Raw genomic sequence first — 16489 nt, 5'->3', positions numbered from 1 at the left:
CTCCTCCAGGGGATATTCCCAACCCAGGGATCAAACTTGAATCGCTTGCACTGGCAGGCGGATTCTTTACCACTGAGCCATCAGGGTAGCCCCAAGAATGGCCACAACCAGCACCATTCCCTGAGAGCCTGCCTTATGACAGAGGTGATGTGACAGCGGTCATCTTACAAGCTAACCAAGTGATGTCAAGTAATAAGCTTCTGGTGGAAAACTAACAGTAATTAATTTTTCATGGTCTCTCTAGTGCCTGGAAGAAAGCCTCATACACACAAAGGAGAAACAACATACAGGGGAAAAAACAAGGTCTTTAGAATTAGCTGGACTTGGTTTCATATCATTCCTGTCATTTTTAGTTGCACGACCTTGAAAAAAATCTCTTTAAGTCTCAGTTTCCTGATTTGAAGAATAGAGCTTAACATACACAAGACAATGTATATAAGAAGCCTAGAAGAAGGCCTGACAAAGAGAAGATGTTCAATTAATGTTTATGAGTGAGTATGTTCTCCATAAAGAGACAGGGAGTTTCAACCTTGTTCCTGCATCTTTTTCCTACTAATGCTGCCTGTACCAAGAAACATATTAGGTCTTTATCCAATTCACAACAAATAAAACTGATTTAAAACAATAAAACAATGGCTAAAGCTATATAGAATAAAATGTTATTAACTAAAACTAAGAGAAATTTCATATTTCCTTGACAAAAATTTAGATCTGTAGAATTTGAGCTGGGAAGTCTGAGCTTGGTAGAAATTAAATGCTCCAAAGTCAAAGAGAGAAATAAACCCATCACACAACTCTAAAAGTTATCAGTAAAACTAACCTTTAGTGAATATGGAACAAAAATTTAAATTCCATGAACAATAACTGACTTTGATGAAAAAACTCTTAGTCAAAAACAGGCAAAAACTATAACTGAAAAAGACACACGTACCCCCAATGTTCTCTGCAGCACTATTTACAACAGCAAGGAGATGCAAGCAACTTAGATGTCCATTGACAGAAGAATGAATAAAGAAGTTGTGTTACATATATACAATGGAATATTACTCAGCCATAAACAGGAATGCATTTGAGTGAGTTCTAATGAGGTGGATGAAACTAGAGCCTATTATGGAGTGAAGTAAGTCAGAAAGTACATGCAGAGTACATCATGTGAAATGCTGGGCTGGATGAATCACAAGCTGGAATCAAAATTGCCAGGAGAAATACCAACAACTTCAGATATGCAGATGATACCACTCTAAAAGCCGAAAGTGAAGAACTAACTGAAGAAGAACTATTGATGAGAGTGAAAGAGGAGAGTGGAAAAGCTGGTTTAAAACTCAACATTCAAAAAACTAAGACCGTGGCACCAAGTCCCATCACTTCACGGCAAATAGAAGGGGAAAAAGTAGAAGCAGTGACAGATTTTCTCTTCTGAGGCTCCAAAATCACAGTGAACAGTGACTGCAGCCATGAAATTAAAAGACACTTGCTCCTTGAAAGGAAAGCTATGACAAACCTAGACAGTGTATCAAAAAGCAGAGACATCACTTTGCTGACAAAGGTCCATGTAGTCAAAGCTATGGTTTTTCCAGTAGTCATGGACAAATGTGACAGTTGGACCATAAAGAAGGCTGAGCGCTGAAGAATGGATGCTTTTGAATTGTGGTGCCAGAGAAGACTCTCGAGAGTCTCTTGGACAGAAAAGAGACCAAAGCAGTTCATCCTAAGGTAAATCAACCCTGAATATTCATTGGAAGGACTGATGCTGAAGCTCCAATACTCTGGGCACCTGATGCAAAAAGCTGACTCATTGGAAAAGACTCTGATGCTGGGAAAGACTGAGGGCCAGAAGAGAAGGGGGCAGTAGAGGATGAAATGGTTATATAGCATCACTGACGCAATGTACATGAATTGAGCAAACTCTGAGAGACAGTGAAGGACAGGGAAGCCTGGTGTACCGCAGTCCATGGGGTCACAAAGAGCCAGACATGACTAGCGACTGAACAAGAAGTCACAAAGAGAAGAACAAACATTCTATATTAACGCATATACATGGAATCTAGAAAGATGGTACTGATGAACCTATCTGCAGGGTAGCAACAGAGATGCAGGCATAGAGAGCAGTCTGTGTGCACAGTGGGGGAAGGAGAGGGTGGGACAAACTGAGACAGCTGCATTGAAACATACACATCACGCTATGTAAAACAGATAGTCAGTGGGGATTTGCTGCACGACACAGGGAGCTCAACGCAGTGCTCTGTGACAACCTAGCGGGGTGGGATGGGGTGGGAGGTGGGAAGGAGGTTCAAGAGGGAGGGGACATATGTATGCCTATGGCTGATTCATGTTGATGTATGACAGAAACCAACACAAAATTGTAAAGAAATTATCCTCCAATTAAAAATATATAAATTAATGTTTTTACAGAGAAAGTTATTAAAGTATTTGCATTCACATGAGTGTAGAGTCAAAACACTACTGGGATCAGAAAAGTACCCAAGATGAAGAGCGTCTTATATTGCCTTGATGAGGACACAAAGAGAGGGATGGAAAGTGGGACAGAGCAGATGATGATGATCAAAAGTACTCCACTCCTTTGCTGGAAGAAATTATGCTATTGGCTTTCTTCCCTTAGGAAGACCAGATGACAGCTGTGCAGAGAAAACACTGAGTTTCTACAGGGGCAGAAAAGAGAATGGAATCATTTGTTCTACTATTAACATCTGAGACTTTCTTAGTTTACAAAGAACTTAAAAAAAAAATTTAAGAATAACTATGCAATTTTCCTATAAATAATGAAAATAATCACAAAATAATTACAGAGAGAAGGGAATGAGAGTCTAAGAGAGGAAATTTGTTCAATGGATGTCCCCCCGCCGTGAATTCTCTGGCTTTCAGAGAGGTTAGAGGGTCTTATATTCAAATGACACCCAACAAGGGAAAAGTATGCTTTTTTCGTTCATGTTGCAGAGAGAAACCTGCTCCTCTGACAAGGTTTTAGAATCTGAAATGCTGTGCCTTTCTTAAATAAATCATATTCCTAGAAAGGATTCCAGGAGTAACCATCTTGTCATGGCCTTAGGAACAGGATCAGATCTCTGAGTTCTACTCAAAGGGTGTGAGTTCTTTTGTCAAGATCCAGGCAAAGGGATCATGGACAGATGCTCACAGCTTGGTGGCTAACCCTAAATCATATCACCTTTGATCTGGAATCCATAGGTGATTTCTGGGGGTTTGGAGACCAGAAGAAGAGGCTAAGAGAAATAAAGGGGATACAAGGCAGAGATTACCTCCTAGTTGTACCTCCTTGATGCTAACAGTAAATAAGGTAAACAAAAGTTTAAAATATAATAAGAAATTCCAGAAGTGGACATGATAGACTGGAGATTAAAAATGTTCTGTGAAGAATTCATATCTACCCACAGACAACTAAGACCTGCAGATCTATTACGTTCTTATGACAGAATGGTTTTCCTTTTACCTCGAGGGAGAGGGTTGTTACCTCTTCATCTCCTTTGCTCCTCGGGTCAGTGGAGATAAGGCAAAGTACCAACACCTTCTTACAGGTTAAACAAAACAAAAACAAAAGACTAAAATCTCTTGAGACAGACAGGTAGGTTATTTAAAAGCAGGAATGGACAGAACCCAGGTTTTTGACTACTAGGTGCCTTCAGCACTCAACCCTATGTCTGCAATAGTGACTTATGATCTCAAGAGGCATGAAGTCTCTGACAATCCAATAAAAACTTCAGATCTTTGTTCCAAGAAAATACACACACACAATATTTATAATTAATTTTAAGAGGTTTATGGGGCTATTCCACTCCATCCAAAGCCGACTAAACCAAGCCCTTTGGACTTTGCAGCCAAGAGGGGCTGGTGGGAGGGGGCTTGGTGAGGTGCAGTTCTGCCTTGTCTGACCCCGTTCTTTAATCACTGGAACTCAAGCACTCTTTAAAGGAATACTTCCCACAGGCCAACAGTTGATTACTGTGGTCATTTGCACTTCCTTAAACTCTTCTTGTATACACAGAAAAGCAAACAAAACATTCCCCCAAAGCAACATGAAAGGTCTGATTGCAACCCACAAAACTACAAGAAAACGGAGATCTGCAGCCAAATTGCATACATGCAGAATCACAGATGACCTGAATGGGCATTCAGCGGACAGACCTGGTCTTTGACGCTACCATTTCCAAAAGGAAGTGGTAATTTTAAGTTTCTTTGCTTTCTCATGATAGATAATGTGGACTAATTGCTATAGCACATCCAGGGTTTGGGGTATCAAAATAAATTACACAGCTATTCCTCTGAGTAGCAGTCTGTGATGCCCACTCTGATTAGCTCACTAAAGGCAAGAAAAAACATGAAGAAGGACACCAACCCTCTGGGAGGCAGGGTTCCCACTCAAGTACCCTTATGCAAATCCAACAACAAGATAAAGCACGATATCCAGCAAACACAGGCACACTGCCACGCAGGCCTTTGGATGGACTTAGGGGTGAGAACAGAGGCAAGAAGTATTCTGCCTTCCCTTCTGCTCAAGTTATATTCTTACTCTGACCCTCAAGCTTCAAAAAGTTTTTCCAGGGGAAACAGAGGAACCTGGAGATAAATGAGATGCCCCTGAATGAGAGAGAATTAAAGAAAGGGCCGACCCTTTCCATGGGGATGTTGCAGAAAAACTCTGGAAAAAGGCACCCAGTCTCACCTGTGGAGCTACTGCTGCTGCTGCTAAGTCGCTTCAGTCGTGTCCGACTCTGTGCGACCCCATAGGCGGCAGCCCACCAGGCCCCACCATCCCTGGGATTCTCCAGGCAAGAAGAGTTGGGGCAAATTCCCCACATCTTCATTCTCAACCACAAGGTAGCCAGAGGGTCCTAATGGCCAAACTGGCCCAACGGAGTGTGGCTCTCCCACTCCCAGAGCCTGAGACCCACCCCCCGTAGACCATAAGACACTGGTTTTCATTTCAAGGGCATTAATGGTTTCCCAGGTGGCGCTAGTAGTAAAGAACCCACCTACCAATGCAGGAGACATTAAGAGACAATGGGTTCAGTCCCTGGGTTGGGAAGATCCTGTGGAGGAGGGCATGGCAACCCACTCCAGTATTATTTCCTGGAGAATCCCATGGACAGAGGAGCCTCATGGGCTATGGTCACACAGAGTCAGACATGACTAAAGCAACTTAGCACAGCACAATGGTTTCCTGGTGACCAAAGTCTAAAGATTTTACATTGATGCAAACCAAAGAGTCAAAATGAAAACCCCTTTCTCTTGTTCAGTCTGTGTTTTTCAAAATTTTTGTAATGTCATACCTAACTTTATTTTCACAGTAAGCCATAATGTCAGGGCATATTCCAGGTTAAGGAAGACCTCTAAATAAATGATGTGTCTTGTATTTTTCAAGTGAAAACAAAGCCCAGGGGAACAAAAATAAAAAACTAAGTATAAAAACAAAGACACTGTCCTATGTTAATTAGTTTTAAAAAATTAAGTAAGATCCTTAAACTAAGCATTTACATTAAATTTTTTTTTTGAAGTATAGCTGAGGCACAAAGTTATATAAGCTACAGGTGCACAGAAGTAAATATGTTAAGTGCATAATTTTATAACCAGTTCAGTAGCTAAGAGAACACTGAGGAACCTGTCCCACTTTTATGTTGCTTCAGGGTTGAAGGTCCAAGGGAAGCAGAGGCAACGATTCAAGGCAGGAATGTGCAGACTCATTCAGACTTTGACCCTGAGTGTGTTTCTAAACCACGATTTAGAAAGTCTCTCGCTTCTCTACATTACACCCTTTCTCTAAAAGTAAGAGTACTGCCTGTTTTGAACCACAAGTCAAACAGTACATTTTGTTCTGGTTTAACTCTAAGTCCAGCACAGGTGTACCTCAGAGAGACTGTGGGTTTCGATCTGGACCACCACAATAAAGCAAATATTGCAATAAAGTGAGTTGCACAGATTTTTTGATTTCCCAATGAACATAAAGTCATGTTTATACAACAGTGCAGTTGATCAAGTGCACGACAGCACTGTGTCTAAAAATATAAGGCACCTATCTTAATTTTTTAAATACCTTATTGCTAAAAAATGCTAACCACCATCCAAGTCTTCAGTGAATCATAATCTTTTTGCAAAATTAACATCAAAGATCACTTATCACCACAACAAATATAATCATAATGAAGAAGACTGAAATATTTCAAGAATTACCAAATGTGACAGAGACACAAAGTGAGCAGATGCTGTTGGAAAAATGGTGTTGACAGACTTGCTGGACACGCAGGCCTGCCACAAGCCTTCAATTTGTAAACAACTGTAAACAATCTGTGAGGCGCAATAAAAAGAGATCTGCTGGTACTGAAGAAACTGATCTGATTAAAGGACCATCATCCCTAGGAAAGCGTGTGGAAAACAGGAATAAATTTCCAACTTGCATACACTGTTACCAAGAATGTTTCGCAACACAGAAATGTTGGCTGTTCAATTCCATCTCCTTCCCTGCTTGTAATCACGAATTCCCATGTGGCACCTGAATGGCTCTCTACACTGAAGCCACCATCCTCATGGTCATGACACAAATGGGCCTGTGACTTTGCCACGGCAACGCACTACAGTAAACAAGTGGGGAGTACAGGTGCTTTCCCAACGCTCGTTCATTCATGAAAAGGACGGTCTCTAAAAGGACTCTACGGTGAGCTGACAGGAAGGGGAGGAAAGCAGAGTCTTTAGATGCGTTTTGTATGTTATGAAATGGCAACCCCCCTCCCCACCACCTTCAACTACCTTCACCTTTTCCAGCTTCACATGTAACGTCAGCTTCCGCCAAAAATTAAACTGTGGAATAACAAGATGGCCACCAAACAGGAGGCCAATGCACAAAAAAGCCAACTAGAGCACAAGACACAGGAGAATCACATTGTTGCCATCCTGCAGGGGACTTACAGGCTCGCTTCACTCTGGAAGGCTGTACCTCAGTTTGGATTTTATCCGGTGAGCTGTGCGGAATAACTGGTAGATTTTAGGCAGAAGAATGGCACAATCAAACTATGTTTTAAAAAGAGAGTTCAAGGATGTCCCTGGTGGTCCAGTGTTTAAGGCTTCACCTTGCAACGCAGGGGGCAAGGGTTTGATCCTCATTGGGAAGCTAGGATCCCACATGCCTCGAGGTCAAAAATCCAAAACAGAAGCAGTATTGCAACAAATTCCATAAAGGCTTTAAAAATGGTCCACATCAAAAAATCCTTACATAAATAAAATAAGAAGCGAGTTCATGCTGGCAGCACTGTGAAAGCTGTGGTGAAGTCCGGGGCCAGGAGGCTATGACAGTGGCCCTGGAAACAGACAACCAGCATATGGACAGAGGCAGTGGGGACGGAGAGGAGGAAGCAGAGGCAGTGCAGAGGTGCGCTCGGCGGGCCGGGGCCTGGTTACAGGAGGTGAGGGGAAGACAGGGCATTCGGGCAGTGAAGCCCAGGCCGTGCATGCAACTTTCACAACCTATTCATTATAAAAGAACCACAGTAATGGAGAGGACTCTTGAGGCTGATTCCAGTGGAACCACACCTCCATTTGCTTACCTTGGCAGCAGAATTTGATACTCCATGGGTAACATTTCTTATAAGGCCCCCAACGTTTCCATACTTTATCAGTCCAGTCACCCCTTCAGAAACGTCATTCAAAAGCCCCATGGGGTTGCCAAGGAAGTCCACCGACCCCAAGATCCGGGCTGCCTGACTGAGGAGTTCCTGTCAAATGCAGCAGGGAGAGAAGAAAAGACCAGCCTCTTTTTACATCTGCAGGTTGAGTGTCCCAAGCAAAAAGGTTATAAATCAGTCCTGCCCTCCATTCCCACCACCAGTTGCTCTTTATTTCTCATCAACTGTGAGCTCCTGCCCTTCCTAAGCTCCACCCTAAACCTCTCCCAATACACATCCCAGAGGTTATCCTCAATACTCTCATATGTACTCTTCAAAGCCATTTAGAAGAAAAAAGCTATGAAACAGGAAAGACTCTACAAGTATTTATTAGTATGCACATCGCACTCTCCTTTCCATCGTTCTATAAATATGAAATCAATAAGCAGCAGAGAGAATTTTAAAAGGAAAGTGAGGGAGGGATGTGGAGCCCCTCGGAGTCTGTGGAACAGGCGGTATGCATAGAGCAGGCAAGCTCAGACCTACTCCACACCCCCCAACCTCCTGGACCTCCACAGCCTGACTCCACTGTCCAGTGACATCCACTACCCCATACTCCTCACAGTGCAGTAGAAACATCACTGGTGAGCGAGGTCAAGGAAGGAAGGAAGGAGGGAGGGGGAGGGAGAGGAAGAGGGAGAGGGAGAGGCGGCAACAAGAACAGGACATACTTCACCTCTGATGGCTAATAAGTTTGATATGATCTTGACCTATCTAGTCATTGAAGAGTATGTATGCGTTGGCTTTGCATTTTGTTCTTTGCAGTCAGGATAATAAATGCAAAATGGAAAATGCCAAACTTGATTAAAAAAAAATTTAAGTTCATCTCTAGGGCAGGATCTCATATGTTCCAAGAACACTGGTGTGGTTGTTGAAAGTAAGCCCATGCCCGGTAAACAGAGTTCACAGTCTTGTGTTATCATGAAAGCATCAATTAAACTCTTGGTAAGAGTTGTGACTGATCTAGTGGAAGGTCCTGAGACTAGTTCTAAGAAACAAGACTAACAGCTTGTAAGTCAGAGGCACTGTTTGGGTATTTTCATGATGTGCGTGGACTTCGTGGGCTGTGACCTGACCCCATAACACAATGGTCAGGGCTGAAATGTTCAGCTGGGCTGTTGGCAATAACGTCTCAGTAACCAGAATTCCCAAACTACTAAAAGAAGCATTCTGCTCGTGCTTCCAGCCACCGAGTACCACTCCAAAGCTCACCTCCTGGAAATGTTTGAGGATATCATTGATGATGAAGTCCTTGGTCTCATAGGGATGCACTCGAGTGAATGGATCCAGATTGATCACAGCGTCTTCAAATCGAATCAATGGAAATCCCAAGGTGCTTTTCAGGGCCTAGTTAGGGAAGAAAGGCAACAACACACTTCAGCCATACGATGGCCTTCCACGGTACTGTAATTCTGGATTCCATGAAAGCTACAAGTCATGTCAACTTTCCAATGGGAGTCAAGATTATGATATTCATAAATAAGGATTTTCCAGGTAAACATTAGGAAGAAACACACTATACACACACACACACACACACACACACACACACATGTATCATTCAAAGTAACATATTATTCACATAGAAATAAATACTTTAGCTTCACAGCATAATTCTTTATGATCTGTTTTGGACCTATATGTTTGTCATGTTTTACTTTCTTTTTTTTCCAGATTTTTTAATGTAGACCATTTTTAAAGTCTTCATTGAATTTATTACAATATTGATTTTATGTTGTGGTATTTTGGCCATGAGGCATCTGGGACCCCAGCTTCCCAACCAAGGATCGATCCTTGTCCCCCTGTACTGGAAGGCAGATTCTCAACCACTGGACCTCCAGGGAAGTCCCATGTTTTACTTTTTGACTGAAATATACCACTCATATGGAAAGGTGTACTCATCAAATGAATGTTTCAATGATGTTTCTCCAAGTAAACACAACCACAGTGACAGACTTTATTTTCTTCGACTCCAAAATCACTGCAGATGATAACTGCAGCCATGAAAGTAAGAGACGCTTGCTCCTTGGAAGAAAAGCTATGATAAATCCAAACAGCGTATTAAAAAGCAGAGATGTTACTTTGCTGACAAAGGTCTGTATAGTCGAATCTATGGTTTTCCCAGTAGTCATGTATAGATGTGAGAGTTGGACCATAAAGAAGGCTGAACACCAAAGAATTTATGCTTTTGAGTTGTGGTGTTGGAGAAGACTCTTCAGAGTCCCATGGACTGCAAGGAGATCAAACCAGTCAATCCTAAAGGAAATCAATCCTGAATATTCATTAGAAGGACTGATGCTGAAGCTGAAGCTCCAATACTTTGGCCACCTGATGCAAAGCGCTGACTCATTAAAAAGACCCCAATGCTGGTAAAGATTGAAGGCAGGAGGAGAAGAGGAACAGAGGACAAGACAGAAGGCATCATTGACTCAACGGACATGAGTTTGAGCAAGCTCCGGGAGTTGGTGATGGACAGGCAAGCCTGGTGTGCTGCAGTCCATGGGGTCACCAAGTGTCAGACACGACTGAGCGACTAAACAGAAACACAACCCAGTAACCACCACCTAGACCAGAAAGGTGGTTATTATCCCTATCTTGGAAGCAACCACCCCCTTGTGAACTCTTGGTCACGACTCCTTCGTTCCCTAAGGTCAACTGTGTCTTGACTTCTATCATTACAGATGAGTTTTTCCTGCTTTGAATTTTACCTGAATGCAATCATCAGTATGGACGTGGTTGCATGTGGCTTCTGTCATCAATGTTAAGTCTGTGCAAGTCACTAGGTTGTTGCACACAGCTGCAGTTTAAATCTAACTGTCAGTGCTATGCACTATTCCAACATGTGAATAAAACACAATTTATTCAACCACTGCTGCTGATGGACAGTTGTGCTGTTTCCAACTTTTTTTTTATGAATAGCGCTCTTATGAACATTCTTGGATGTGTCTTTTGGGGCACATTTGTACACATCTTTTTTTTTTTTTTTTTAATATCTACCTGGGAGTGGAACTGCTGGGTCATAAAGAATATACATGTTCAACCTTAGCCTATGCTGCCGAACAGTTTTCCAAAGCAGCTGAACTGGTTTGGCTCCCCTGAAGCAGCCTATGAAATTTCCTGTTAGGCGACATCCTCGCCAACACTTGGTATAGAAAGCTTTTTAAAAAAACAATGTTCTGATGGGTGTGTAATGCTAACTCTGTGTGATTCTAACTCCCATTTTCTTGTTCAAGGATGAGATTAAGCACCTGATAATATACACATCAGCCTTGTGGATATACTTTTTTGTTAAGTGCCTACTCAAGGCTTTTTCTCATTTGCACAGTGGATTGTCTGTTTTTTCCTTATAGTTTTGTAGGTGTTTTTCTTATACATTCTATATACAAGTCTGTTTCATGAATGCATTGCAAACATCCTCTCCCATTCCGTGACTTGTCTTACCACTCTTTGGTGCTTTTTGACAGCAAATATTCTTAGTTTTAATGAAATCCAACTTAACAATCTTTCCCTTTATGATGGGAACGTTCTATGTTGGTAGTTAAGAAATTATCTACACTAAGGTCAGAGATATTTGCATATATTTCCTTGTAGAATTTTGTTTTACTCTTCACATCAAATCTACAACCTACTTGAACAGGACAATATATATATATATATATATATATATATATATAGAAAGCAGAGATCAAGAAGCATTCTTTCCAGGAGGTATCTTATCATCTTAATAATATTTATTGAAGGGTCACCCTTGCCCTTATCGTGGTACAGTGCAATTTTGTCATAAGTCAAGTGACTGTACTCATGTGTCTGTTTCTGGATTCTCATTTTGCCCTGTCTTCTGCCAATACCACACTGTCTTAATTACTGTAATTTTATAATAATTTTGAAGTCTAATAGTAAGCTCTTCAACTCTGTTCTTTTTTCTTCAGAATTTTTGGCTACATTTTACACTTTCCAGGTAAATTTCAGAATCAGCCTATCAATCTGCCACAAAAAAAAAAAAATTGCTAGATTTTTCATAATGATTGTATTGAATCTATACATCAATTTGAGAAATGACAACTTTACAATATTCAATCTTCCAGTGTATTAATGAGGTACATCCCTTTATCTATTCATTTAAAAAATTTTTCTCAGTAATATTTCATTGCTTTCTGTGCAGAGGTCTTGTATACACTGTTGGATTTATTCCTAGGCATCAAGTGGTACAGTAAAAATGGCCACAAATTCTTTGCATCTTCTACCATTAATGAAGTCTATTTCCCCTTCACCTGAATCTGCATTGACCTTATAATTTACTTTAAACAATAAAATGCCACCTAAGTAACACTGAGCAATCTCTGAGCTTTGGCCTCAAGAAATCTTGGAGCATCTCCTTCATCCATTTTGATGTTTCCACGATCTGAGGAGGCCAAGTCTAGCTTCCTTGAAAACCAAAGACCACGTGGAAGGGGGTTCTGTTGACAGCCAACAACAAGCGCCTGACATGGTCGTAAGGTCACCTTACACTGTTTGGTCTCAGTTGACTGGCAGGTGACTGCAGTTACATCAATAACTACAGGTGAGCCCAGCAAACACAGCACCTAGCTAAGTCCGGTCCAAATTGCTGACTCACAGAGTTGAGAACAAATAAAATGGTTGTTTCAAACTACTCAGTTTTGGCCTGATTCATTCCACAGTTAATAGATGATATTGTATTTGATGTTTTCTTAAATGGTGTTGTAAAAGCATCCTTCAAATTTTCCTTTTCTTTTTAATTGCTGCTGACTAGAAATACAATTGACAATTTCTTCAGGGACCTTGTTAAATTTACTTATCCATTCTCATAACTTAGTTGTACATTGTTTTAGATTTTCTAGGTAATCATGTTCTCTACAAATAATAAAGTTTACATTTTCCTGTCCAGTGTTTGTACCTATTATTTATTTATCTTGCTGGCTAGAATTTCTAGCAAAACAGTGAACAGAAGTGGGGATAATAGCCATCCCTTTTTGCTTTCAACAGACCACCACTGAGTATATTTGGGGTAGATTTCTCATGGAGACACATTGTCAGATCAAGGCAGTTCCTGTCTACTTTTTGCTTGCTGACTTCTCATAAATGGATGCTGAATTTTGTCAAAAGATTTTGGTGCAACTATTGAGATATGCCCATTTTTTTAATTCTTTCATTTTGCTGCTGTGGTGAATGACATGATTTATTTGGAAATGTTAACTTGTGAGCACATGTGCTCAGTTGCTCAATCATGTCCAATTCTTTGTGACCCCATGGACTGTAGCCCACCAGGCTCCTCTGTCCATAGGATTCTTCTGGCAAGAATACTGGAGTGGATTGCCATTTTCTCCTCTAAAGAATCTTCCTGACCCAGGGATCCAACTAGCATTTCTTGCATCCCCTGCATTGGCAGATGGATTAACTTATACTCCTGGAATAAATATGACTTGCTTATAATATATTCATACAATGAGTCCTTGAATTATGTGGGGGTTAAGACTGCCAATCCCCTACACAGTCAAAAAGCCTCATACAGCTTTATAGTCAGCTTTCCACATCCACAGTTTTACAACCACAGACTTGACCAACCATGATCGTGTAGTGCTGTATTGATTGGGAAAAATCAGTATATTATTGGCCTATGTAGATCAAACCCATGTAATTCAAGGGTCACCTGTATTTTTCTTCTTATACACTGCTATATTTAATTTGATGATATTTTGTCCAATGTGTCTTGAACACATTTATAATTATTAATATTTTAAATCATGTGTCTAATTATGTCAACATCTGATTTATCTGTTTCTAGTGTCTATTTTTCCTCTTGGTAGGCCTGGTAACTTGTGACTGAATGCTTTTTGTATAAAGATGTGTAGATTTTAAATGAGTCTTTAGCTTTGGCAGGCAATTAAAGGATGAGATGGTTAGGTGGCATCACTGACTCAATGGACATGAGCTTAAGCAAACTCCAGGAGATAGTGAAGAACAGGGAAGCCTGGTGTGCTGCAGTCCATGAGGTTGCAAAGAGCAGGGCATGACTTAGCAACTGAACAACAAGGCAGTTAAAGGGGGTTAATCCAACTGGTGTTTTCAAGGCTGGCTTTCAGTCTTTGTAAAGATGGTGAAGGACAGGGAAACCTGGCATGCTGCAGTCCATGGGGTCGCAAAGATACGACTGAGCAACTGAACAACAACAGTAAAGATAATCTTGGTCTGTTTCCATCTTTATAAGGTTTGGTATAGTCCTTCAGCAGTCTCAACTGAAAACCAATTCCATCCCTCCACTTTTAATCTCCCCAGCACCATAAAACTGCTAAAAGATCTATTTAGTTAGCCTCTTGACTGCTGTTTTTTGCTTAGCTTCTCCTAGACTACTTAGAAATTGGCATCTGCTTCAAGAAATAAACAGCTCAAGACTATTGGGGTCCTTGTTCTGCCTGTCCCTTCTGTGTAAGATATGAGCCCCTCCACACCTATGGTCAATTAATCTTCAACAAAGAAGGCAAGAATATACAATGGAAAAAAGACAGTCTCCTCAGCAAGTGGTGTTGGGAAAGCTGGACAGTCGCATGTAAATCAATGAAGTTAGAACACTCCCTCACACCATACACAAAAATAAACTCAAAGTGGCTTAGAGACTTAAATATAAGACATGTCACCATAAAACTCCTAGAAGAGAACATAGGCAAAACATTCTCTGACATAAATCGTAGCAATGTTTTCTTAGGTCAGTCTCCCAAGGCAATGGAAATAAAAGCAAAAATAAATAAATGGGACCTAATCAAACTTGCACAGCAAAATAAACCATCAATAAAATGAAAAGACAACCTATGGGCTGGGAGAAAATACTTGCAAACAATGAGACCAACAAGGGCTTAATTTCCAAAATATTCAAACAGCTCATACAACTCAATAACAAAAAAGCAAGCAACCCAATCAGAAAATGGGCAGAAGACCCAAACAGACATTTATCCAGAGAAGACATACAGATGGGCAACAAGCACATGAAAAGATGCTCAACATCACTAATTATTAGAGAAATGCAAATCCAAACTATAATGAGATACCACCTCACACCAGTCAGAATGGCAATCATTAAAAAGTCGATAAACAATAAATGCTAGAGAGGGTGTAGAGAAAAGGGAACCCTCCTGCACTGTTGGTGGGAATGCAAATTTGTGCAGCCACTATGGAGAAGAGTACATCGAGGTTCTTTAAAAAACTGAAAATAGAGTTTTAGTTTTTTGATCCATATGATCCAGCAATCCTACTCCTGGGCATATATCCAGAGAAAACTCATTGAAAAGGATACATGCACACCAATGTTCACAGCAGCACTGTTTACAATAGTCAAAACATGGAAGCAACCTAAATATCCATTGACAGATGAATTGATAAAGATATATATATATACACACACACACACACACAATGGAATACTACTCAGCTATAAAAAAAAATTCAATCTGATGCTGGGAAAGATTGAAGGCAGGAGGAGAAGGGGACAACAGAGGACAAGATGGCTGGATGGCATCACTGACTCAATGGGCATGAGTTTGAGCAAGCTCCAGAAGTTGGTGATGGTCAGCAAACCCTGGCGTGCTGCAGCACATGGGGTCGCAAAGAGTCAGACACAACTGAGTGAACAGCAACAATAAAAAATAGAAGAAGACGACGAATGAAATAATGCCATTTGCAGCAACATAGATGGACCTAGAGCTTATCATACTAAGTGAAGTAAATTAGAGAAAGACAAATATCATATGATATCACTTACACATAGAATCTAAAACACGTTACAGATGAACTTATTTCCAAAACAGAAACAGACTCAAAGACATAGAAAACAAACTTGTGGTTCTCAAAGGGGAAAGTGGTTGGGGGAGGATAAATTAGGAGTTTGGGATTAGCAGATACAAACTACTACATATAAAACAAATAAACAAGTTTCTACTACATAGCACAAGGAATTATATTCAATATCCCATAATAACCTATAATGGAAAAGAAGATGAAAAAGAATACATATATGTATAACTGAATGACTTTGCTTTACATGTGAAACTAACATAGCATTGTAAATCAACTATATGTCAATCAAAAAAAAAAAAAAAAATACAAGGCCCTCAATAACTAACTCTCTTAGTAGCAACGGAGTCTCGCTTTTGCTTGACCAGCCCCATGAGACTGTCTAAAGCTTTACTCCGATTCTCTGACTTTTGAGAGCTGCTTTCTGCTTGACTTCTCTACCTTTCTCAATTAGAATTGTCTCAAAAATAAAACCAGAGTTAATATTTAGCTCACCTGATTGAGTTTCTCTCCTCTCATAAGTTGTGGACCCTCGAGTACTGACTTGGTAACTTTCCAATACCTTCAACAGACTTTTGGGCTTTTTTCTGTCTAGCTTTTCTTGTAGTTCTCAGCTGATTTGGGTCTGCTATAAGCCTGTTAACAATTTCTGGATATAGTCTGTTTTCCAATTATATTTTTATTTAACATGATTGACATTTAAGGATTTTAGAGAGCAGGCCAAGTGCTCTCCTTTTTTAATATAAAAACACTTTTTCATTCATGCTAATAATGTCAATAAATCTCTGATCTGTTTGGAATTTATTCTTATGTAGACTGTGATAACAAATTTAACTTCATATTTTTCCATATCACTATCTGGATAGTCTAATAACATTTTAGAACACCTATATATTCCCCATTGAATTAAAACTGCTTTATATTAAAATCTCATATGCAATGTAGTGGACTTTATACTTCATTTTCTCTTCTTTTTTAATCCTTCAGCATGTATCTTCAGA

At 40.3% G+C, this 16489-nt stretch overlaps 1 protein-coding gene across 1 annotated transcript in view; it reads right to left on the bottom strand.

Moving 5' to 3' along the window:
- VPS13D (vacuolar protein sorting 13 homolog D) overlaps window positions 1-16489 on the bottom strand; it is a 274678-nt gene that overhangs the window by 90861 nt on the left and 167328 nt on the right. Inside the window, 2 exon segments of the mRNA XM_070385275.1 lie at window positions 7569-7736; window positions 8898-9032. Coding sequence (XP_070241376.1) covers window positions 7569-7736; window positions 8898-9032 — 303 coding nt within the window.

The sequence above is a fragment of the Bos mutus genome, chromosome 16 (genome assembly GCF_027580195.1).
Source record: "Bos mutus isolate GX-2022 chromosome 16, NWIPB_WYAK_1.1, whole genome shotgun sequence".
Taxonomy (NCBI): domain Eukaryota; kingdom Metazoa; phylum Chordata; class Mammalia; order Artiodactyla; family Bovidae; genus Bos; species Bos mutus.
The sequence above is the reverse complement of the archived record's forward strand: the minus strand, read 5'-3'. Positions and strand labels throughout refer to the sequence as shown.